Below are 26,757 nucleotides of genomic sequence, written 5' to 3'. Positions count from 1 at the left end.
CAAAAGAGCACCTGGATGTTCCACAGCAGTACTGGCAAAATATTCTGTGGACAGATGAAACCAAAGTTGAGTTGTTTGGAAGAGACACACACTATTTATGGCGAAAAAGAGGCACAGCACACCAACATCAAAACCTCGTCCCAACTGTGAAGTACGGTGGTGGGGGCATCATGATTTGGGGCTGCTTTGCTGCGTCAGGACCTGGACGGATTGCTATCATCAAAGGAAAAATGAATTCCCAAGTTTATAAAGACATTTTTGCAGGATCACTGAAGTTCAGCAGAAGATGGGTGTTGCACCAGGACAACAACCCGAAGCATAGAAGTAAATCATCAACAGAATGGTTTAAGCAGAAGAAAATACACCTTCTACTCCAGAAGGTGTATTTTCAGTTAGAGTCCTGAGCTCAACCATTTGAGATGCTGTGGCATGACCTTAAGAAAGCGATTTACACCAGACATCCCTAGAATATTGCAGAGGCGCTACAGTTGTTCATGACTACGTTCTGTTCATATCCCTGTCTTATTGTCTGATGAAGCGGGTTGTACCTGCAAAACGTGTTACATCTTTTTCTGGGGATTATGCCACAATAAATTTGTCTTATTGAAATTAACAGTTAATGTGACTGCTTTTTGGAGGTAAGTCCACCGCTGCCTCCCAAGCATTTTAAAGTTTTTAAGTATTTTTATCCTGCTGGCGCCTCTGTTCTCTAATACTAATACTGTACAAAGAAATGGTCAAGAATTACTCTTGACCGTTGTGCACGTCTGATCTGCAACTACAGGAAATGTTTGGTTGACGTTATTGCTTCCAAAGGACGTTCAACCAGTTATTAAATCCAAGAGTTCACCTTTTCTACCTGCACTGTGAATGTTTACATGGTGTGTTCAATAAAAACATGGAGACATTTCATTACTTGTGTGGTATTAGTCTAAGCAGACTGTGATTGTCTATTGTTGGGAATTAGATGAAGATCAGATCACATGTTATGACCAATTTGTGCAGAAATCCATATAACTCCAAAGGGTTCACATACTTTTTCTTGCTACGGTGTGTACCAGCGGGTTATTAACCCTTAGGCCCCTTTCACACTGGCGCGCTGCATTACCCTGTTTTGCCGCAGCATAACGCTATGCCAATGAAAGTCTATGGGGCATGTCATACCTGACGCGGCGCGATGCGTTCCGCCAGAAGTGGCCGATTTGCCGCAAAAGCAACAGCGTGTTGTCATGCAACAAGTGCGGCGACTGGAAGTCATGTAAGTCTATGGTGATGCAGCTTTTTAAAAAAAAATGTTGGCGTTTCCGTTGCGGCACGCATGCGCGGAAGCGTATTTTTTTCAATACACTTCTGTGTAATTCAGATTTTGGCCACAGTAAGCGAGTGCTAGAGAGCCTTATTTCCTGCTTGGTTTGCAGCCAGAAGGGAGGTTATAGCATTGCTGCGGTAATCCCCGATGGCTATTTTCAGCATTGCATGGCAATGTGATCATCACACCACAGTGCAGGTATGCAGTCTGAAACCGGCCTTACACCCACCGATCCTGGCAACATTAAAGAGACTCTGTAATATAAAAAAGTTCCCCTGGGGGGTACTTACCTTGGGAGGAGGAAGCCTCAGGGTCCCAATGAGGCTTTCCCCTCCCCTGTAGCTGCAGGCAATCCAGCGCTGGCTCCCCCGAAGAGTCCCGATCCTCCCTCCACAAGCCTGACGAGCGCTGGTTTATTTACCTTTCCTGGCTCCAGCGGGGGCGATAGGCAAAAATTGCCGATCTCCGTCAGGCCCTCTCTACTGCGCAGGCGACTTGCGCCTGCACAGTAGAGCGGCCCGACGGAGATCGGCTATTAACAGAAAGCGGATACTGCGCCTGCACTGGAGCCGGGAAGGTAAATATTTACATCGCTGCCATTCCGGGAGGATTTTCGGCACCGTGGGACCGAGGAGGACGGGGGAAGCCTCAATAGGATCTGGAGGCTTTCCTCTTTACAGGGTTTCTGTAAGACAGAACCCCACATGACAGGCTCTCTTTTTCACTGGAAGTACTCATTAAAGAAAATCTGTATTTAAAAAAATGCCCCTGGGGGCAGGGGATAGCCCAGGCATGGGCAAACTTGGCCCTCCAGCTGTTAAGGAACTACAAGTCCCACAATGCCTTGCAGGAGTCTGACAGCCACAGTCATGACTCGTAAAGGCAAATGCATTGTGGGACTGGTAGTTCAGCAACAGCTGGAGGGCCAAGTTTGCCCAGGCCTGGGATAGCCTCTGGATCCTATCAAGGCTTCCTCCATCCCACGGCGGCAGCAATCGGGCTCACTGAACGGCGGGGTTGTAAATATTTCCCTTTTGGCTCCAGCGCAGGCGCAGTAGCGGCTCTCGGCATGGAAAGCGCAGGCGCAGTAGCGGCTCTCGGCACGGAATAGCCGATTGCTGTCGGTCCGCTCTACTGTCTCTTGCACCTGCGCAGTAGAGCGGACCCAACTGGGATCGGCTATTCCGTCTATTTCCGAGCGGAGAGCCGCAACAGCGCCACCCGCTGGAGCCACGGAAAGGTAAATATTGAACAGCCTGACAAATTATCGGCTGTACCTTCTGAGGGGCAGACAGAGACCACTGTGGGACACAGGAGGATGGGGAAGCCTTGATAGGATCCAGAGGCTTCCCCCACCCAAGATAAGTGCCCCTCAGGTGCATTTTTTTAATATAGGGTCTCTTTAGGTGAACCTTAATGCTAGGTACACACGATACAATTGCAGACCTGAGATTCACTTACCTGGGGCTTCTCCCAGCCCCCTGCAGCCATCCTGTCCCGCACTGGCATTCAAAGATCCTCCGGTCCCCCACAGGCGCAGTGGACAGCGACCATCGGCAGTGAAAGTGAGCTGCGGTGGGGGATTCCAGGACTGCGAGGGCACAGGACGGCTGCAGGGGGCTGGCAGAAGCCCCAGGTAATTGAAACTCTCTTTATTTTTTTAAACAATCTTCAGGTGCACTTTAACTAAAAACAAGAAAAAGAGTTTCACTTACCTGGGGTTTTGACCAGCCACCTGCAGCCGCCCTGTTCCCGAGGTGTGCCAAATCGATCCTCCGGTCCCCCACCGCGACTTAGTTTCATTTCTGCCGTCTGATCAGTTGGCGAGCCACTGCACCTCCGCAGGATGCGCTCGCTGACGTGAACGAGAATGCGCGCGGCCAGGGCTGCGCAGGTGCAGTGGTCCGCCAACTGATCAGTCGGCAAAAACGAAACTAAGCTGCGGCGGGAAACCGGAGGATCAGTTTGGCACACCTCGGGAACAGGGCGGCTGCAGGGGAGAGTTAGAACCCGCAGTTAAGTAAAAATCTTTTTCTTGTTTTTAGTTAACCAGCCTGGCGGTATGGACGAGCTCAGCTCGTCCATTACCGCCGGAGGGTGCCGCTCAGGCCCTGCTGGTCCGATTATTATCAAATAAAAAGGTGCACACGCAGCCGGCACTTTGCCAGCCGCGTGTGCTACCTGATCGCCGCCGCAGCGCGGCGATCCGCTACGTGCAGCGGCGAAAGAGGGTCCCCCCAGCCGCCTGAGCCCAGCGCAGCCTGACCAAACAGTTCCGGCCAGCGCTAAGGGCTGGATCGGAGGCGGCTGACGTCAGGACGTCGGCTGACGTCACTCCGCTCGTTGCCATGGTGACGAGGAAAGCGAAATCGCGGCCTTTCTTGTTACTTCTGATCGCCAGAGGCGATCAGAAGTACGCAACAGGAGTGCCCTCTAGTGGGCTTTCATGCAGCCAACTTTAGCTGCATGCGATAGTTTTTTTTTAATTAAATAGAACGCCAGGTCTTAATAGAACGCCAGGCTGGTTAAGGTTCACTTTAAGAACAAACCTGTTGTCCCTATCTTGTTTGTTAACCGAGAACTACCTGTATACAGTTAATTGCAGGACTTCACTAGGGCTTCCCCCACTCTCTGGAACTCGCTCCCACCAGCCATCAGACTCACCCTCATCTTTAATACCTTCAAACAAGCCCTCAAGACTAATCTTTTCATGCTTGCGTTACTCCCCTACACCAGCACCATAATATGTTCTGTTAGACACCCTCTCAACAGATGCACCTATTGTCCCCATCCCCACCCTTTAGATTGTAAGCCTCTGGCAGGGCCCTCCTCCCTAGTGTTTCCAGCTTGATTTTGCAGTCTTATGCTGGACATACACGGCTCGTTTCTTCTTATCAATCGAGCCGCTGATGGCTCCGACAGGTCCGATTGCCCGCCGGATCGATTCTTCGCTCGATACCGGCGGGCAGAAAATAGAAAAAACGAAGCGCTGATTAGAAAGCTCCCGCAGGGACGAGCGGGAATCGATCCGCGCGGATGAGCGGTGACGCGCAGGCATCGAGCCGCTGGCTTAATACCGGCGCACTATCTAGCCGTGTATGCCCAGAATTACTGTCAATTGCCCCTCTTGTGGACTACAACAGCCTCTATTTTGACACTGAACTACTGTTATCAAATCATTTGCATGATCTTGTTTTGTTGTGAGTTTCCTGTATGTCCTACCTGTATGTTAACCCATTTATCTATTGTGCAGCGCTGCGTAATATGTTGGTGCTTTATAAATACAATAAATAATAATAATACAGTATAAAATTACAGATAACTACTGAAAAAGAACAAAGTACTTATTAATGATGCTCAGACTGCATGTGCAACTATTATAAATCCCCCCCCCCCCCCCCCCCATGTCAGTGACCCGGTGACTACAGATCTACACAACACAGGTTCATGTCCACTGTAGATATTGTCCTCCCAATATTCAGTTGTTACACAAATTATGCATAGAAAATATGATTAAATGTCGGTTTCCAGCCGGTGTGATGAAGCAGTCAGTGCAGCAGAAGAGGCCCCAAGCAGCTCTTTGTAAATCTCGCCTTGCCGCTCTCGGGATCTGCAGAACGACACACGGAGGAGCAATCCTGAGCCTCACCTCCTCTGTATTTGCTTGGCGCTAATTTATTAGTCAGAATAAATCACGATCTGTTAATCAAAACTGTGTGTGGGGGGAGCCGCGGGTGGGGGAGGAGAAAAATCAATGTGTATTCCCCGAACGCGACTCCGCCATTCATTAGCCGCAAACCGCAGAGCGGAACGCGGTGCGGCGCAGCACTCTGTCACATCTGAATAATTTAATAGGCGATTTATAATGCGCAGCTGTTTGCTGATGACAGAAAAACACCTCGTGAGTTATGAGACGGCGACGCCCGCGGAGGGGCCACAATCCGCTGCACAACAGCGTCTGATGCTTCGTTATTTTTACAGGAAGTGTAGACTTTCACCGAAGGATTGCTGCAAGAAAATAACAGACTTTGCACTTGAATGTTATTTTCTGGAGATTTGCAGTCAGGCGTTTGTTCCCCACCTCCTCCAGAACTTCAGGTTTTGATTTCTCCCAACCTTGGTATGTGGTGTTAGAATTACTGCATGCCAAAGAGCACCACCCCAACCGTAAAGCATGGCGGTGGGAGCGTCATGTTGTGGGGGCTGCTGCTAAAATAGATGACATCACAAGGAAGGAAAATTATGTAGATATTCTGCAGCACCATCTCAAGAGTTCAGCAAGGAAAATGTAGATCCATCAAAATGGGCTGTCCAGATGGATAATGACCCCCAAGATGTGGCAACAAGGTCAAAGCATTGGAGTGACCTTTACAAAGCCCTGACCTCAATGCTATTGAATATTAGTGGACCGAACCTAAAAAAAAAGTGTTAGTGAGGAGGCCTTCAAGCCTGCCCCAATTATAATAATAATACAATGCAACAACACTTGTAAAGCATTTTTTCCCCCAAAGGGCTCAAAGCGCAGAGATGTCTCCGATCAATACATAGGTGTGGGGTGGACTACATTACAGAGGAGATAGTCAGGTGTTCATATATGTCAGACTAAATAGGTGACTTTTCAGTTTCGACTTAAAGAGAGCCTGAGGTGGGCTTATAAAATGAAAAAAAAAAAGTAGGCTACCTGATTCGCGGGGTTGAGCGGATCAGGTAGGCACGAAAAAAGCCGCTCCTGTGGGCCGCAATGACCCACTTTCACTTTTGTGACCTCTGGGTCACAACGCTGCACGGAGAGACTGTGTGTCTCTCATCGCGCGCAGGGAGGTGGGGGAGTGGCAGGGGGCATGGCCAGGGAGAGAGCGCGGCGGTGGGGGAGGGCAGAGAGTGGGGGTTGGGGGGGGGGGGACAGAGTTATGTCATGAGGTAGAGAACATGCCTCTTTGTCCCTCCCCCCCCCCCCCCAAAAAAAAAACCACATTGGGTTCTCTTTAAATGTTTCCAGAGTCGGAGATGTCCTGATTCAGTATGGCAGGGAGTTCCAAAGTGTAGAGGAAGCATGACAGAAGGCTCTGTCATGTGATTGTGTGTGTGTGTGTGTGTGTGGGGGGGGGGGGTGATGCAGTTGCAACACATCCTTCAGGTTTCCAGGGCCCAGATTGTTCAAAGATTTGATTATCAATAAGCCAATCTTAAACAGAATTCTTCATTTTATCGGTAGCCAGTTCAGCCAAGAGAAATTAGCTGAAATGTAAGAAAACACTGCAAGGCTACCCAAAATGTACGACTCAAACCAAAGAAAGGCAACACTACCAGATATTACCAAAGTGTATGTAGACTTCTGTGCACTGGAGTTTTGATATAGTGAAGTCGATGAGAAGTGAACTAATCTACAGTTGTTTTCAAAATTATTCACCTCCCAATGCTGTAAAGGGTTTTAGGGGTTTTAGGGAATTTAAGCTGGCCATACACTAGGCCGATTACCCGACGATCGACAGCAGATTCGATCACTGGGATCGAAACTGCTGTCACATCGTTCATGCTAAACGCTAAATTTTCGATCCCGTCGATCGCTCCGTGCGGGAAATTACCGTAGGGAGCGCATCGCTAGCGGCGTATGATCAACGCAGGTATACATTGCCTGAAGCTGGCTCCCTGCATCTTCTCCGTATCACCTCCCGGCTGGCATCTTCTCCGCATCACAGCATCGGTGTATAACTTCCTGTGTCACTGCAGTGACAGCGGAAGTACAAATGGAGGGCGCTCTATTTGAACTTCCGCTGTCACTGGAGTGACAGAAAGTTATGCAGGATGCCGTGATGCGGAGGAGATGCCCGGGACCAGGCTTCAGGTAATGTATGCGGTGGGGGGCGGGGTAGGGACAGGCGGCAGCTCAGCAGATGGTGAATCGGTTTCAGGCTGAAATCGATTCACAATCTGTTTGCAGTAAAGGCAGCCATATGATCCCTCTCTGATCAGATTCCATCAGAGAGGGATCTATCTGTTGGTCAAATCTGATGGCAAATCGACCAGTGTATGGCTACCTTAAGTGTACATTCGTAATTGTGTTCAGAATGAAATCTTACAAGGACTTTTTAAAGAACCAAATGCAACTAAAATGACATCAATTGTTTTTGTAATACAGTAATAAATGTTTTTTTTGTGATTTCTTCACTTCTCATGTGTACACCACTTTGTGTTGGTCTTTCACGTGGAATTCCAATGAAATTGATTCATGTTTGTGGCAGTAATGTGACAAAATGTGGAAAACTTCAAGGGGGCCGAATACTTTTGCAAACCACTGTAAATGTTATGTTATATTTGTCTGACTTACAAGTGCCTCTTTGATTTAATTGTAAACAAGATGACTGAAATGATCAAAATCAATGTCAAACTGGCCAAAACACTCAATTTCAGTGGGGGCTGAATAATTTTGAACACAACTGTATCTGTGAATGTTGTTGGAAAGATTACCGGTACTTTTGTTCTATATAAAGTAGATGTTTTGGACAGTATGCAAATGTATTGTTTGTTAATATAAAATCTGGGACATTGCATTACCCTGTTCAAACAGTTTATTAGGATTAGACACCATCAGGGGAGTGGTTAGACTTAGGTACCACCAGGGTGGTGGTTAGGGTTAGGTACCACCAGGGGGGTGGTTAGGGTTAGGCACCACCAGGGGGGTGGTTAGGGTTAGGCACCACCAGGGGGGTAGTTAGGGTTAGGCACCACCAGGGGAGTGTTCTGTGTGAGAGTAGGATTAGGAATCACCAGGGGGGTGGTTAGGGTTAGGCACCACCCGGGGGGTGGTTAGGATTAGGCACCACCAGGGGAGTGGTTAGGCACCACCAGGGGGCGGTTAGGGTTTGGCACCACCAGGGGGATGGTTAGGCACCACCAGGGGGATGGTTAGGGTTAGGTACCACCAGAGGGATGGTTAGGGTTAGGTATCACCAGGGGGGTGGTTAGGGTTAGGCACCACCTGGGGGTGATTAGGATTTGGTAACACCACGGAGGGTGGTTAGGGTTAGGCACCACTGGGGGGGTCTTAGGGTTAGGTATCACCAGGGGGGTGGTGAGTGTTTGGCACCACCAGGGAGGTTGGTTAGGCACCACAAGGAGGATGGTAAAGGTTAGGCACCAGCAGGGGGGTGTCTTAGGGTTAGGCACCACTGGGGGGGGGGCTTAGGCACCACCAGGGGGTGGTTAAGGTTAGGCAGCACCAGGGGGTCTTAAGGTTTGGCACCACCAGGGGGGTCTTAGGGTTTGGCACCACCAGGGGAGGGTTCTGTGCGAGAGTAGGGTTAGGTTGAGCTGTATTCTTGAATTATGTAACAGTTTTTAAAGTAAATATCTTTTCGTTTTGATTTCCCCTCTGTTTTAAAACGGTGCTTATGATTTACATGTTTCCGGTTTCACTCGATGTCCACTTGAAAACAAACTTTTTCCGTTACTGATATTTCGTTATCCAGACGCACTCTGTTTTCTGTGCGCCTTATTTCACGCAACCTATGAATCTGCTTTGTACCACCAGGAAGTGCGTTACACAAAACTTTATTAAGTTTTTGTTATTTTATTTTTTATTCTTTTGCCTGCCAGCAGCTGAGCTTTGTGACTCTGTAATTAGGGGCTGACTTAGGTTGTACTTTTGATAATGCGGATTTGAAGGGTGGCTGGCAGGTATATATTAAGAGAAATTACTTAGAGTAACTTGTTAATGTAACTTCATGCATAACGAACAGCGCTGCTAATCTGCAAAGTGATCATTTGCATATTTCACATGAACTGGAAGCGCTTTTTATGTATAATGGGCAGATTTTTTATTTATTTTATTCAACGCCAACTCTTTTTCTTTCTCTGCAGCGCTTAACAGGAATTAGACTCCATCTCTGCCAGTGAGCTCACAATCTAGTGTCCCTGCCGCGTTCTGTGGATAATCTGGGCAAACCAAATACCCTACTAGTATGTTGTGGATATGAGGAAACCAGAACACGAGGGGCAAACCCAGGCAAACACAGAGAGCACACACAAATGGCTGTAGCATTTGGTGCTCTGCAAAGAGTCACTGAGATATGGTGCTATAAAGAGAGTCATTGAGATTTGGTGCCCTGCAGAGAGTCACTGAGATTTGGTACTCTGCAGAGAGTCGCTGAGATTTGGTGCCCTGCAGAGAGTCACTGAGCTTTGGTGCTGTGCAGAGTCACTGAGGTCTGGTGCCCTGCAGAGAGTCGCTGAGATTTGGTGCTCTGCAGAGAGTCGCTGAGATTTGATGCTCTGCAGAGAGTCACTGAGATTTGGTGCCCTGCAGAGAGTCACTGAGCTTTGGTGCTGTGCAGAGTCACTGAGGTCTGGTGCCCTGCAGAGAGTCGCTGAGATTTGGTGCTCTGCAGAGAGTCGCTGAGATTTGATGCTCTGCAGAGAGTCACTGAGATTTGATGCTCTGCAGAGAGTCACTGAGATTTGGTGCCCTGTAGAGAGTCACTGAGATTTGGTGCTCTGCAGAGAGTCACTGAGATTTGATGCTCTGCAGAGAGTCACTGAGATTTGGTGCTGTGCAGAGAGTCACTGAGATTTGATGCTGTGCAGAGAGTCACTGAGATTTGATGCAGTGCAGAGAGTCACTGAGATTTGGTGCTGTGCAGAGAGTCACTGAGATTTGGTGCTGTGCAGAGAGTCACTGAGATATGGCGCTGTCACTGAGATATGGCGCTGTACAGAGAGTCACTGAGATTTGGTGCTCTGCAGAGAGTCACTGAGATTTGGTGCTCTGCAGAGAGTCACTGAGATTTGATGCTGTGCAGAGAGTCACTGAGATTTGGTGCTGTGCAGAGAGTCACTGAGATTTGGTGCTGTGCAGAGAGTCACTGAGATATGGCGCTGTACAAAGAGTCACTGAGATTTGGTGCTCTGCAGAGAGTCACTGAGATTTGGTGCTGTGCAGAGAGTCACTGAGATTTGGTGCTGTGCAGAGAGTCACTGAGATTTGATGCTGTGCAGAGAGTCACTGAGATTTGGTGCCCTGCAGAGAGTCACTGAGATTTGGTGCTCTGCAGAGAGTCACTGATATTTGGTGCTCTGCAGAGAGTCATTGAGATTTGGTGCTGTGCAGAGAGTCACTGAGATTTGGTGCTGTGTAGAGAGTCACTGAGATTTGGTGCTGTGCAGAGAGTCACTGAGATTTGGTGCTGTGCAGAGAGTCACTGAGATTTGGTGCTCTGCAGAGAGTCACTGATATTTGGTGCTCTGCAGAGAGTCACTGAGATTTGGGCCTCTGCAGAGTCACTGAGATATGGCACTGTACAGAGAGTCGCTGAGATTTGATGCTCTGCAGAGAGTCACTGAGATTTGGTGCTGTGCAGAGAGTCACTGAGATATGGCACTGTACAGAGAGTCGCTGAGATTTGATGCTCTGCAGAGAGTCACTGAGATTTGGTGCTCTGCAGAGAGTCACTGAGATTTGGTGCTCTGCAGAGAGTCACTGAGATTTGGTGCTGTGCAGAGAGTCACTGAGATTTGGTGCTGTGCAGAGAGTCACTGAGATTTGGTGCTCTGAGAATTGGCACATGACGGGGGTTGGGGGGCGAGGGGTGGTTAGAGAAGAAGCGTGAGTAACAATAGAGTGGGCTGAGACAATGCTCCAGTTCGGATCCTGCGGGATGCATTGGTAAGGATTGGATTCTGCCATACACACAGTAGATTCTCGTCAGAGACAACTGGGAACCATCTAGCATGTTTATAAGACTTGATTTGTTCCTTACATATAAAATACAGGCAATCCCCAGCTGTCTGATCTTCTCTGTAGTCTTTAGACCTGAAGCATTTTTTAATGTTATTTTAGGCATGCTTGACCTGAAGCGGACCTAAACTCAGAACTGCTTCTCTGCTCTAAAAGATGCGCAACAGCATAATAACCTTTAAAGAAAACAATTTCTCCGTTACAGCTGACACAAATCCTGCAATGAATCTGCAGTGTGTCTACGTCCTGCTTTCATGGAAGTAGAAATAAGGTTAACATCCTGTGCTTTCAAAGCCAGCTGAGAGATGAAATTACAACTTGTAATTATTCACAGATGAGGGTGAATTAGACAGGCTAAACTCTCTAAATACAGCATTTCTCTGTGTTTTCCTTCTGTCCTGTCCCAGAGTTCAGGTCCACTTGAAGCAGGTAGAGTGATGGTGGTTGGCAGATTTGGCTACATCCGCCGTGATGTCCTTCTATGCACTCGTTGGACACAGTCTCTAGCTAATAATTGGATGTTCCGGTCGGATCCCCTCCCGGCGCCGTATTGATTATTGCGTCGTCCTGTTTACAGTTACTAGACAGCCTGTTGAGGATTTATCGCGTATTTATCGTGAAGAGCAACCATCCAAGTTCCTTAACGATTGTAAGCGTGCGTGTCGGTAAATCAGTGCCTGTTACGCTGTAAACGCTGTTGTTAAGCGGCGCTCAGCGAGGACGATAAACTCGGGGTGTTTTTGTTTCCTGTTTAAAGTTCCTCTTCTTTGTGGTTCTCCTGCTGGGAATGGCAGTAAAGCAGCCGTTTATTACAGCGGAGAGCGAATCGCAGTGACAGCTGCCGCGGGACGACTCCGCAGGACGCCGAGGATGATGGGAGGTGTGCGGAGGAGGGGCTGAGGAGAGCGGAGAGGGGGATGCTGGTTGGGGGGGGGGGGGGTATTATCTGGACTATAGGCTCCTTCACGTGGGCTCTTGTTATACATACAGAGCAGTCCATAAAGATTTGTACACTGGAAACGTTTTCTATCATTTCGGATCTTCACGTCGCTGCAATGGTTGTGAAATGAAGCAATATAGGTGGAACATGACGTATAGACGGAGATTTCATCTTACTATTAATCATTGTTATTAGACTTTATTTATAAAGAGCGGACACAGGCCCAGTGCACACCAAAAACCTCTGGCAGATCTGCAAAACGCTAGAAGTTTTTGGAGCAGATTTCAGAGCGATTCTAGGCATGTGTAGAGAGGTTTTCTAAACATGCCTAGCGTTTTTTTGGAGTGTTTTTGTGTAGCAGATTTCATATATTGTTACAGTAAAGCGGTTACTGAACAGCTTCTGTAACAAAAACGCCTGGAAAACCGCTCTGATCTAGCGTTTTTCACTTTCCAATACTTTAACATTGAGGCAGAAACGCCCCAGAAATCTAAAAAAGTCTGCAGCCCTAGAGTTTGCGTTTGTGGAAAAAACGAACCGCTCTGGTGTGCACCAGCCTATCGAAATACATTACCCAATCGGTTTTCAAACCGCTCGCGTATTTAAAGACGCTCCAGAAACGCTCTGGTGTGCACCAGCCGGTAATATGCAGCTTTGGTCTAAAGTATTAAACACAATAGAAAACTAAAAGCAGAAAACACAGTTAGGCCCAGTGCACACCAAAACCGCTAGCAGATCCGCAATACGCTAGCGGTTTTGGGAGCTGATTTCAGAGCGATTCTAGGCATGTGTAGAGAGGTTTTCTAAACATACCTAGCGGTTTTGGGTGCGTTTTTGGGTAGCAGATTACACATATTGTTACAGTAAAAGCTGTTACTGAACAGCTTCTGTAACAAAAATGCCTGGCAAACCGCTCTGAACTAGCGTTTTTCAGAGCGGTTTGCGGTTTTCCTATACTTTACATTGAGGACGAAACGCTTCCGAAAACCGCAAACGTGCAGCAGGAGGCGCGTTTGCGGCTTGGCAAAAACCTCAAACCGCCGGTGTGCACCATCCCATTGCAATACATTAGCCAAGCGTTTTTACAGGCGGATGCGGCCGGCGGATCGCTCCAAAAACCGCTCGGTGTGCACTAGGCCTTACTGGAAGAGATAATATGCAAACTTCCCACTTCACTTAAAGTTACAGAGTACCCAGCAATGGTGAACCAGAACTTCTAGGGGTGTGTGAGGGGCTACAAAGGACAAAAAAAAAAAAGTGTGGCTCTGTAATATTAACACATCACTGCATTCCAGCGGATCTGGAGGTGTGGTTAGCTTACAGGGACAAAAAATGGGTGATTTGCATATTTCAGCAGCGATGCATTGTGGGAGAAATCCCGGAGCTCACTGCAACCTGAATTATTGCAAATACTTTCTGTTTTAAGAAAGCAAACTTACCTGTAAGTGAAGTGGAAAGATACTTACCTCCGCAAGCTCTTTCCAGCGCTGGGAACTCTGAGCCAACAGCAACAATAATATTTCCCTTTGCTTGCTCACGCAGGCGCACTACCGGCTTTCCGTTCGTGCTTTGGCGGCAATAGCCAAGCTCGATCAGGTCCGTTCTACTGTGCAGGCGCAGACAGCTCGGACCGGCACGGTGGAGTGGACTCAATTGGGCTCGGAAAGCCACTAGTGCGCAGGCGCAGAACCAGCAACAATTGGATTTTCGGGGGTCCCAGCGTTGGAGTGCCTCTGAAGAGGAGGATGGGGGGAGCCTCTTTACGATGCAGAAGCTAACCCCCTCCTCAAGGTAAGTATCCCCTTGCGGCACAAAGGGGGACAGAAGGAAGCACAGAAGGAGACACAAAGGGGGGTAGAAAAAAACAGAAGGAGGCACAAAGGGGGACAGAAGGAAGCACAGAAGGAGGCATAAAGGGGGACAGAAGGAAGCACAGAAGGGGGATAGAAAGAGGGACACAGTGGAGGCACAGGGGTAGAGGTGGGACAGAGGGGGCACTGAGGGCTCAAGGGGGTAGACAGAGAAACAGATGTGACAAAGTGGGGGGGACACTGGATGCACAGAGGGTCATAGAGGATGCACAGGGGACAGAGAGGGCACAGGGTTTCACAAACCTACAGTCCTTGTCTCCTTTGTTAACTGGGGACTACCTGTGCTCAGAGCAGATTGTGTAGGCAAACTCTCATACTACATGCAGGTGGCAAAATGTGTCAGTCATTGGCCAATCAAAATTGTATGTGTGTGAGCACCCTTAGTTACTGAACTGTAAATCTAAACTTTCTCTATTTTTCAGGGTCCAGTATGAAGCCGTTTTCCGCACAGAAAGCCAGAGAGATCGTTCTCAACCTGAACCGTCCCGCTGTTTTCCTGGGCATGGCGAATGATTGGCCAGCCTCCCGATGGAACGTCCCCCACCTGTGTGACCTGTTACAGGACAAGAGCCTGCGCTTCCGCATCGGGAGAAGGGAGATGAGTACAGGTTGGTCACACGCTAGATAAAAAGTCGGCGCACACAAGCAAACGACATCACTCGGCGAAAAGAAACGACAAGTAAACAAAATCGTTAATGCGCACCGATAATCCAAATGACTATGTGGCTCAAACTGCGCCAGTGACGTATCACACGACAGGCGCACGCGCTCTGGAAAAGTGTTCTCTGAACGACTTTTACACACCGTCCAACTGCACTATATCTGCCCAATATTTGGCTGAATTGAACCACCAATTGGGTGGGGCAGAATACCAGCTATCAGTTGTCATTCAGCTACATTTTTTTTGATTGTCGACCAAAACAGCCGACATCTGTCCTTTGCTGGACATTTCAAACCACTTTTACCCAACAACAAACAGCATTTGTAAAGCGTATTTCTTCCATAGAACTCAAAGCGCGTAAGCATGGCTCAGACCAGTAATTGGTTGATTGGTAAATTGTGGTACAGAGGAAAGATTCTACAAGTCTGCAAATGCCAGGCTAAGCAGGTGGCTTTTCAGTCTGGATTTAAATGACTCCAAGGAAGGGGCTGTCTTTACTGGGTGTGGTAGGGAATTCCAAAAGGTAGGGGCAGCATGACAGAAAGCTCTGGCTCCAAGGTTTGAGGTGCACTTTGAAAGTGAATAGGTTTATGAAACCTGTTGATCTGAGGGGTATAGTGCAGTTTCAGCAAGTCCTTCATGTATCCAGGGCCCAAAATTGTTCAGTGATTTAACCACTTCCTCGCCTGGGTACAATATATCTACGCCCCTTTAAACTTCACTTCCATGCTTGGGGCGTAGATATACGTACCACCGCCGCTGTACGCGCTCCCGCTCTCTCATATGTGCGCTCCCGAGCGCGTTCACATCGCCACCCGCTCGCCCAGAGATCAAAAAATGGGAATTCATTTATCTAAGTCCCCGAAGCAATGATCGGCGGCTTCATTTTGAAAAAAAAAGTTTCCCAACCACAATACACTTCCTGTAAGCGCTTACAGGACGCATTCAAAAAAAAAAAAAAAGACTGAAGCCATCTTGTGGCCAAATAGTAAAATTACATCAACACATTTTTTTTTTTACATTGCAAGCATTTTTTTACATTTAGAATTAACTATTTTCCTCTCACACTCTCCCTAAGGTACTCAAACATTTTATTTTATAATTATTAAAAAAAAAATGACAATAAAAAAAAATACATAAATGGTTATCCTAGGGACTGAAGTTTTTTTAATATGTATGTTAAAAGGGTATATTACTGTTATTTTTAAAATTATGGGCTTGTAAATAGCGATGGACGCAAAACTGAAAAAATGCACCTTTATTTCCAAGTAAAATATTGGCGCCTGACATTGTGATAGGGACACAATTTAAAAGGTGTAATAACCGGTACAAGTGGGCAAATAAATTACGTGGTTTGAAAACTAAAATGGCCAAAAACTGACAAATGTTTTTTTTCCAATTTTGTTCTTATTTTCCCATTAAATATTTAAAATAAAATAATTCTTGGCATAATGTACCACCTAAACAAAGACAAAAGACAAAGACAAACACTTATATAGCGCTTTTCTCCTGGCGGACTCAAAGCGCCAGAGCTGCAGCCACTAGGACGCGCTCTATAGGCAGTAGCAGTGTTAGGTAGACTTGCCTAAGGTCTCCTGCTGAATAGGTGCTGGTTTACTGAACAGGCAGAGCCGCGATTCGAACCTTGGTCTCCCATGTCAGAGGCAGAGCCCTTAACCCAGGGGTGCCCAATAGGTCGATCGCGATCTACCGGTAGATCTCGACCGCCTGATCGTCCCATTGAATTTAGCAGCCAGCAGCTGTATAATGCAGTTTCTGCTGCTGGCCGCTGATCGCGAAGCCTATCTGGAGGAGAGAGCCTGGCCAATCAGGGGAGGGGAGGAGAGGCACGCAGCCAATCAAGGGAGGAGAGGCGCACAGCCAATCAGGGGAGGAGAGGCGCGCAGCCAATCGGGAGGAGAGGCGCACAGCCAATCGGGAGGAGAGGCGGAAAACTTCCGAGTTCCGACTCCACTCACGCTGCCCACCGGAGCCTCCCTCAGCCGCGGCGTGAAGACCTGGACGCCACCGCGGGAAGACACCGGCCCTATACCCAGCTAACCTATACTGAAGGGACCTATACCCAGCTAACCTATACTGAAGGGACCTATACCCAGCTAACCTATACTGAAGGGACCTATACCCAGCTAACCTATACTGAAGGGACCTATACCCAGCTAACTTATACTGAAGGGATCTATACCAGGCTAACCTATACTGAAGGGACCTATACCCGGCTAACCTATACTGAAGGGACCTATACCTTGCTAACCTATACTGAAGGGACCTATACCAGGCTAACCTATCCTGAAGGGACCTATACCCTGCTAACCTATACTGAAGGGACCTATACCCTGCTAACCTATACTGAAGGGACCTATACCCAGCTAACCTATACTGAAGGGACCTATACCCTGCTAACCTATACTGAAGGGACCTATACCCTGCTAACCTATACTGAAGGGACCTATACCAGGCTAACCTATACTGAAGGGACCTATACCCTGCTAACCCTTTACTGAAGGGACCTATACCCGGCCAACCTATACTGAAGGGACCTATACCCAGCTAACCTATACTGAAGAGACCTATACCCAGCTAACCTATACTGAAGGGACCTATACCCAGCTAACCTATACTGAAGGGACCTATACCCAGCTAACCCATACTGAAGGGACCTATACCCAGCTAACGTATACTGAAGGGACCTATACCCAGCTAACCTATACTGAAGGGACGTATACCCTGCTAACCTATACTGAAGGGACCTATACCCTGCTAACCTATACTGAAGGGACCTATACCCTGCTAACCTATACTGAAGGGACCTATAACCAGCTTACTTATACTGAAGGGACCTATACCCAGCTAACCTATACTGAAGGGACCTATACCCAGCTAACCTATACTGAAGAGACCTATACCCAGCTAACCTATACTGAAGGGACCTATACCCAGCTAACCTATACTGAAGGGACCTATACCCTGCTAACCTATACTGAAGGGACCTATACCCTGCTAACCTATACTGAAGGGACCTATACCCAGCTTACTTATACTGAAGGGACCTATACCCAGCTAACCTATACTGAAGGGACCTATACCCAGCTAACCTATACTGAAGAGACCTATACCCAGCTAACCTATACTGAAGGGACCTATACCCGGCTAACCTATACTGAAGGGACCTATACCCAGCTAACCTATACTGAAGGGACCTATACCTGGCTAACCTATACTGAAGGGACCTATACCCAGCTAACCTATACTGAAGAGACCTATACCCAGGTAACCTATACTGAAGGGACCTATACCCAGCTAACGTATACTGAAGGGACCTATACCCAGCTAACGTATACTGAAGGGACCTATACCCAGCTAACCCATACTGAAGGGACCTATACCCAGCTAACCTATACTGAAGGGACCTATACCCAGCTAACGTATACTGAAGGGACCTATACCCAGCTAACGTATACTGAAGGGACCTATACCCAGCTAACCCATACTGAAGGGACCTATACCCAGCTAACCTATACTGAAGAGACCTATACCCAGCTAACCTATACTGAAGGGACCTATACCCAGCTAACCTATACTGAAGGGACCTATACCCTGCTAACCTATACTGAAGGGACCTATACCCTGCTAACCTATACTGAAGGGACCTATACCCAGCTTACTTATACTGAAGGGACCTATACCCAGCTAACCTATACTGAAGGGACCTATACCCAGCTAACCTATACTGAAGAGACCTATACCCAGCTAACCTATACTGAAGGGACCTATACCCGGCTAACCTATACTGAAGGGACCTATACCCAGCTAACCTATACTGAAGGGACCTATACCTGGCTAACCTATACTGAAGGGACCTATACCCAGCTAACCTATACTGAAGAGACCTATACCCAGCTAACCTATACTGAAGGGACCTATACCCAGCTAACCTATACTGAAGGGACCTATACCCAGCTAACGTATACTGAAGGGACCTATACCCAGCTAACGTATACTGAAGGGACCTATACCCAGCTAACCCATACTGAAGGGACCTATACCCAGCTAACCTATACTGAAGGGACCTATACCCAGCTAACGTATACTGAAGGGACCTATACCCAGCTAACGTATACTGAAGGGACCTATACCCAGCTAACCCATACTGAAGGGACCTATACCCAGCTAACGTATACTGAAGGGACCTATACCCAGCTAACCCATACTGAAGGGACCTATACCCTGCTAACCTATACTGAAGGGACCTATACCCGGCTTACCTATACTGAAGGGACCTATACCCAGCTAACGTATACTGAAGGGACCTATACCCAGCTAACGTATACTGAAGGGACCTATACCCAGCTTACTTATACTGAAGGGACCTATACCCGGCTTACCTATACTGAAGGGACCTATACCCAGCTAACGTATACTGAAGGGACCTATACCCGGCTTACCTATACTGAAGGGACCTATACCTAAGTACATTTCCGGGGGGGGGGGGGGGGGTGGGTGCATTTGAAACATTGGTAGATCTCCTGGCCTCGGCAAATTTTAAAGTAGCTTGCGAGGCGAAAAAGTGTGGACACCCCTGCCTTAACCATTACACTATCCAGCCTGATTGGTGGCGAAAAAAACAAGATATAGTTCATTTCATTGTGATAAGTAGTGATAAAGTTATAGGAGGATGAATGGGAGGAGCGCTGAAAGGAGAAAATTGCTCTGGCGCTCAAGGGATAAAACCCCCTCAGTTGTGAAGTGGTTAAAGGTGAACAGTCCAGTCTTGAAGAGTAGTCTCCATTTTATAGGTAGCCAGTGCATGTAATTCTGCTCACCACATGACATACGAGTCGCTGGCAACACACGTGTGTGAAAGTCACGTGTTTCAGTGCATGCGCGGGAATACTTAGAACCAAACGTAATATGGGTAGCAAACACGTCAACAACACATAACGCAAATTCCACCAACTTTATTATGTCTATCAGTGTCCAGTGCTTTTCAATGGGCGTACATTAAAAGCGCCACAAGGTAAATTGTGTGCAAGATCTTAAGGTGCCCATACATTATTCCATTTTCACGTTTGATTAACCTTTTCAATTCGCCCATTTTATTGAAGCGATGCTCGATCAATACAGTTTTATCAATATCTGCATGAATCAACCAAATTTCTCGATTGAGCAGGACAGAAAATATTGGTCGCTTGCAAAAGAATCGATGTTTGGTGTCACCTTTCTCCTGCAATCCCAGGGGGGTGTGGTTACAAGGGGGGGCGGATCAGACATGCGCATGTGCAGGAGAGTACCTCCAGGTAAAGGTCGGCGACTTACTAAAGATGCGCCCGCTACCTGTGCAGTTTGCGGGTAAACAGAGCCTTGCGGGAGTGATCAGGAAGACCTGTAAGGCTCTGCGCACATGCTCCCACATCTCCACAACCTCCATTTCCAAATAGCATTGTGAATCGGGTATCCTTTAAAGTGAACCGAGTACCATTTTAGGCCCCAGGGCATCACAATAGCACGTTAAAAATGCATGCCAACAATCTGGCTCCTTACTAAAAAAAATACATTCTACCTCTTTTTACATTTAAATGTTTGTTTTTATTATCCTAATTCCTTGGCAGAAAGAGCAGGCAGATAAGGACTGCTGTTATTAGCAGTAGCAATGAGCAGACAAAAGCTTTCATCAGCAGGTGGGTAGGTCACCATGCTTCAAACAGTTTTGAGAGTCACACTTGATTATATTCACACCTTCTCTTGGATGAATAAGGGCAGAGGGAAGGGGAATGTGTGTGTGTGTGTGGGGGGGGGGGTGTTGGCAGCTCCTACAGCTATTAGAAACCAGGACAAATTGCAGAAAATAAAGCTGCTTGGATCCCTTTAAGTTACAGTTGGAACGTGTGAACCATCAATTTGCTGGAGGGGTAGGGAGGGTTCACTCATATCCTGAGCAGTTTTATCGACAGCACAAATCAATCAGGTATTGATTCCAGTGTGTAGAGGGCTGAGTATGTCTATTGACAAGCCGTTTATTGATTGGAAAAAAAAGGGATCAGAACCTTCACATGAGATGTGCAGAGCTATTCTCGTACTTAATCATTCCCATTCTAAAATCTTTCCTCAACCTGATTTACATTCTGAAGTTTATCGCAAATGGTGACATCTTTACTGCTGTCAGGTGCAGCTCTGCGGAATGTCTGTTTCTAAGAATTCCGCAGCCAGTGAAAATAATGACTAGTCTCCCAGAATGCTCTGGGAGGAAAATTCTGCGAAATTGCCTAGACAGTGACATCACTGGGAGGGCGTAGCTACATACCAATAGTCAGCAATTAATAGATATAGGAAGAGTTTCTAAACCAGGAAAATTACCATAAAAGTGGATAACCTGAATAATTTACTGCATATAGTAATATGTCACTACAGGGCCTCTTTAACCTCTTGAGGACCGCATGCTTTACCCCCCTTCCCCCCAGTGACCAGGCTATTTTGTACAAATTAGGGCTCTGCAGTTTAAGGCCTCGCTGCACAGCCATACAAGTCATTACACAAGTGAATCCCCTCCCCCCTTTTCTGCCCATCAACAGAGCTTTCTGCTGGTGGGCTCTGATCGCTCCCCCAATGTTTGTTTATTTCTGTATTGTTTTTTAATAAACATACCTATTTTTTTGTATAATTTTTCTCTCCCTCACTCCCCCCGCCAGCCTACCAGTGCGATTAGCTGTCATAGGCATCAGCAGCCTATGAGAGCCGATAGGTCCTGTGCCTCCCCAGGGGATATCCGAGTGACACGGCTGTCCCCAGCACATCGCTGCCGTAGATCGCAGCGCTGTACAGTGTAAATAGATGGCGGGTTCACCGTCTAACAGTCTCCTAGCGGCGATCGCCTCTGGGAGACTGATGAAGGAGCTGAGCTCCGTCATTCAAGCGCAGATGCATGCGCAATCGACGTGTGCGCAATCTCCTGCAAAACCCCGCCCCAGGACTTGATGCCACTTGGCATTGGGCGGTCCTGGGGCTTCCGCCATGTTCACGCCAATCGGAGTGATGCGGTCGTTAGAAGGTTAAAGGGAACAAGAGACGAAGCACCCTTGTGTATTTTACCGTATATATCAGTAAGAACATTAGAGAAAACACCTACCCTGCTCTCTGTTTCATCCTCACTGCTAAAAGTGTCTGTTATCAGCTGTGATAAGAATCCCGGACTGAGCATTCACTCTGGCTTTGCAGGGAATAATTATAGCTGAGTCATTATAGCAGAGCCACAAGGGGGCAGGCTTGGGCTTGAAAAGACATCAGAGAAGACAGACTCAGCTATAATCTTTCCATAGCAAAGCTAGACTGAGTGCTCAGTCGGGGATTCTGATCAGAGGTGATAACAGTCAGATTAAACAGAGAACAATGAAACAAAGAGCAGAGTAGGTGTTTACTGTCATGTTCCCACTGATTTATAGTAAAATACATGAGGGTGCTTCATCTCTGGTTCTCTTTAAACCTCTGTATTATGCATATTGCTTCTTACTAATGTGAAGGTGAAATCTGGAAATACTATTTCTTTCAAAACTGTATTTGTCTGGCTGCAGCTCAGAATGCTAAACGTCTCCGCCAGAAGTCTCACCCCAGACGGTGGGCGGAGCTGGCGTTCCGCGCCGAGCGTCTGCGAATGTTCTTTCCGGAACAGCGCGTTCTTACTTTAATTCTACCTTTTACCTAATCGTGTGAGAGCCGTTATTAAATTGCAGTGAAATCCAGGTAAAGAGGCCTGATTGCCGCGCTCTGCTCAATGTTCCGGCTGTTTTAATGACGGGATTGCGGAGAGCGGCGGCACAACGCGCAGACGGCGGTGCATGGAGATTTCAACTGTTCATACATTACAATTTTTAACGTGAGTAAAAACCACTTCTGACAGCTGCTGACATTTCCCTGGTCTGCTTACCGCTTAGGTGAATTTTCCTCTATTACAGGTTATGGTTTGTTTGTTTATTTTAAGTTTTAATTATTTGCTTAAAGGGACGGTACAGGAATTCTTTTACACTTTCATTTCTCCTTTCAGTTAGATGGTAGTCAACAGATTTGTGAAAGAATTGTTGTTTTTTTGATCAGAAAAATAACACTACAAATAAAATGAAGATGTTTGTATAGAGCTCCACCTACTGGTGTTACTGGAAAGTTTTTTCTTAACGCAGTAAAAGCCTTGATTTTCTGTGGTGCAGTAAAGACAGCTCTGTACAGAACAATGAGGGTTAGATCAGTCTGGGGACTTTGCTCCTGCAATGTGACAGACTTGTTTATTGCGGCTGTAAAGTGACGCTGTCTTCCGCTGACACCCCCCAGTGGAGTACATATGAATCAGCCGGCGGGAGATTTGGGCTCAGTGTAAAGACAGTAAATGGCTCACCCTGCTCCTGCACAGGTCCAGGAGGCGTTAATTACTACTCCCTCTCCAGGCCGCCATGGATAGTGGGGGGATAATGTAATTCGGCTTCCAGCTATTGCTGGCGGCCGAATTAGTGTTTTTATAGTAATTTGGGTTCCGTCTTCTGATTTATTCAATGTCCACTGTTTTAGCCGTAATTCCTATTACGTCCTATGGTGGCGCCGGCTACGCCCAAATCTCCTGCGCTGTTTTTACTACGCTCGGCCCAGTGGCACACTTAAACAGCTGGATAGACTCAGCGTGGCTGCAGAGAGGAGATCGATGGATCATTACATGGAGAACATTTTCTGCGGGCATATTTCAGTAAAGAGCGCATCACATTGTATCTGAGATCAAACCTGAGGGGGAAGAGGGAGGAAAATAACAGGGGGGGGGGGGAGGGAAGATGGGGGGAGGGAATGAATGATGTGATGATGAAAGAAGTTGGGGAGAGGGTGGTAAAGAGGGAGGGAATAGGGTGGGTTGGGGGGTTCAGGAGGGAGACCAGAGGTCAGAGGAGGGGTCAGGGAAAGGGGTTTGATGATTGAAGAATAGAACATAGAGAGGATGGTGTAAGGGCTGAGACACACCAGAAAAGCTCCCCAAACGCTAGAGGTTTCAAAAGCTCTTCCCAATGTAATGCTATCGTTTTTTTTATCACAAAACCTCATTGCTCCAGTGCGCATAGACACATAGGATAACATTAGCAGGAGGTTTCAAAAACTCAAAACGCTCAGAAAAACTCCTCTGGTGTGCACCAGGCCTTAGAGTGTAATGGCCCATACTCACGAGGGACTTTTGTCGCCTCAACACGCGGCGCGCGCGTGTTGCGGCGACAGGTCGCCCGTGAGTATGGGCCGTCGCACGCCCGCGCGCCCCCGAACTGTCGCCCGTCGCTATGTCGCCATGCGATTGAAAGTTTCAATCGCATGGCGCCAGTCGCCGCTGCCCCCCCGCCGCAACTGTCGCTAGTCCGCGTGAGTACGCGGACTAGCGGCAGCAACCTCCATTGAGGTTCACAGACCTTCCGGCGGGGGGAGGAGGAACGTCAGCGACAGCTTCCGCCTTGCCGCTGGTCCCTCTTCCGCATGTGTACGCGGAGGGACCTGGCGAGAAGCTGTCGCCGGCCTGTCGCCCACACGCTCACGTGTGCTGGCGACAGGCGAGTTTTGCAGCCCGTGAGTACGGGCCTTAAGGTCTCAGTTGCTTTAACTGAGTTTAGTCAAAGGACTTGATTTGCAGCACGGTGGCGTAGTGGTTTGCACACTCTCCCCGGAGTTTGTATGCTCTCCCTGTGTCTATGTGGGTTTCCTCCAGGCACTCTGGTTTCCTCCCACATCCTACAGAGAAGTAATTTGGCTTCCCCCTAAATTGGCCCAAGACTACTATACATACACTACACGATACATACATAGATTTAGGATTATGGTGAGGATTAGATTGTGAGCTCTTTCGAGGGACAGTCAATGACATGACTATGTACTCTGTACAGCGCTGCGGAAGATGTCGGCGCTATATAAACACATAATAATGATGAGGATGAGGAGAGAGTGACAGGAAGGTGGGAGGGAGAGACAGAAGGAAAGAACGGGTTGTGTGTAGAGAGAGAGTGAAGGGGGTGAGAAGCTCTTGCTAATGTAATGCTATGGGTGTGATCTCACTTGAGTGATGTGATTTTATAGAAATCCCCCCATAGCATTGCATGAGCAAAACAAATCACTAGCACTTCGGCCCCATTCACACTTAGAAACGCAAAACGCCTGAGATTTTTTACCGGCGTTTTGCAGGAGTGATTTTTCCGCGATTTCACTGCGGCGGTTTTAGCGCGATCGCGTTTTGCTCTTCTATAGCACTGAAATGCGATCGCCTGAAAATGGTGCAGGCTACGCGTTTTCGTTTGGCGGTTTTGCCCGTTTTTGGGCAAATAGCGCAAATCGCCCAAGTAAGAACGGGCCCATAGGGTTTCATTATGCTAGCACTTTTAAAAAGCGCCAGCATTTGAGCGTTTTGCTGAAATCGCGGCAAAACGCTCTAGTGTGAATGGGGCCTTAGAAAGTGGCTGCTAGTGGGTTCCAGGCCTAAAAAGTCACAGGGTGTATTCAGGACAGTGCAGTAACATTGCCGCGCGCAGACAGCGCTGAACGGCGGGAGAGACGGCAGCTTCGCCATCGTTCCGCTGATCATCTTCCCAACAACAGTCAGTTGTTCCCATTTTATCATCATATTTTTTCTAGTATATAAATAAATAAATAATAGTGCAGTAAAGCCGGCTGCATTAAATCTCACCAGGTGACTGACTGACATCCCTGCTATCGACTGTCAGCTGCAGCACTCGATATTTCATCGGATTTCAGCAGAAAGTATTGATTGGAACGCCGCTGCTGCCAGCTCTGTATTACTCAGCACAGTGATAAAGTCCCGCGACCCTCGACTGAGCCTCATGTCTCTGCCGTCCCAAAGCGCCGGACGAGGGGAAAAAATGTCCTTCTCTATTGATGTTCAGCCAAGAAACTGATTGATCATCAATTCCTGGGACCTGCGTCCCAAACAGATTTTCTCAGGTTCAGTTTTTTCTTGTCCCTTATACACATGAATCTCCTGAGTGAAGGTTTCCATTAAAGCGGGCCTGAACTCTTGCACAGGACAGAAGGAAAACAGAAAGAAACGCACCCTGTATGTATTTAGAGAGTTTAGCCTGTCTAATTCCCCCTCATCTGTGACTAATCACCACTGTAATTTGACCCCTCAGCTGTGTCAGCAGGCTGCCTCGGGCAGGATGTTAACCCTATGTCTGCTCCTGTGAAAGCAGGAAGCAGACACACTGCAGATTTATTTCAGGATTTGTATCAGCTGTAACAGAAATGTTTTTTCTTTAAAGGTTATTATGCTGTTGCTTATCTTTGGAGCAGAGTTCAAGTCCGCTTTAATGGTACAATATTTTGCTCAGATGCGATCATTCTATCAGATTTGTACAATCAAATTGTATAGAACACCCCACAGTATGTGGAGAAAATCCACGTTAAACGATTCTATGGTCGATTCGAATACAGAATTCTGTTGATCAGAATGTTGGATTTTACAATCGTATCTGAAGAGTGAAAGTCCCTTAATCGAACCATAAGAGGGATAAAGAGGTGCCCAGATGCAAATAAACCTATGTTAACCACTTCAGCCTTCAGTCGTTTTCCCTTTATGCATCCGAGCAATGTTCACCTCCCATTCATTAGCCTATAACTTTATCACTACTTATCACAATGAACTGATCTACATCTTGTTTTTTCCACCACCAATTAGGCTTTCTTTGGGGGGTACATTTTGCTAAGAGCTACCTTACTGTAAATGCATTTTAACAGTAAGAATAAGAAAAAAACTGAAAAAAATCATTATTTCTCAGTTTTTGGCCATTATAGTTTTAAAATAATACATGCCTCCATGATTAAAACTCACGTATTGTATTTGCCCATTTGTCCTGGTTAATACACCGTTTAAATTATGTCCCTATCACAATGTATGGCGACAATATTTTATTTGTAAATAAAAGTGCGTTTTTTCCGTTTTGCATCCATCAATATTTACAAGCTTATAATAAAAAAAAAATTGAAATATTTCAGCTTTACATAGATATTTAAAAAGTTTTGACCCTTAGGTAAATATTTATGTGTTTTTTTTTTATTGTAATGTTGTTGTTTTTTTTTTTATTATAAAACATTTTATTTGGGTATTTTTGGGAGGGTGGGATGTAAATAGTAATTTTTTTAATAAAAATATATGTTTATTTTTTTTTTTTTATGTAGATGTAGTTTTACTTTTTGGCCACAAGAGGGCAA

General features: G+C 47.0%; 1 protein-coding gene across 3 annotated transcripts in view; it reads left to right on the top strand.

Moving 5' to 3' along the window:
• HSPBAP1 (HSPB1 associated protein 1) overlaps window positions 1-26,757 on the top strand; it is a 106,974-nt gene that overhangs the window by 5,687 nt on the left and 74,530 nt on the right. For all 3 annotated transcript variants that reach the window (XM_068246211.1, XM_068246212.1, XM_068246213.1), the window contains exon 2: window positions 14,276-14,461. In XM_068246211.1, coding sequence (XP_068102312.1) covers window positions 14,276-14,461 — 186 coding nt within the window. The remainder of the gene's footprint in view (window positions 1-14,275; window positions 14,462-26,757) is intronic.

The sequence above is a fragment of the Hyperolius riggenbachi genome, chromosome 7, assembly GCF_040937935.1.
Source record: "Hyperolius riggenbachi isolate aHypRig1 chromosome 7, aHypRig1.pri, whole genome shotgun sequence".
NCBI classification, from domain to species: domain Eukaryota; kingdom Metazoa; phylum Chordata; class Amphibia; order Anura; family Hyperoliidae; genus Hyperolius; species Hyperolius riggenbachi.
The sequence above is the reverse complement of the archived record's forward strand: the minus strand, read 5'-3'. Positions and strand labels throughout refer to the sequence as shown.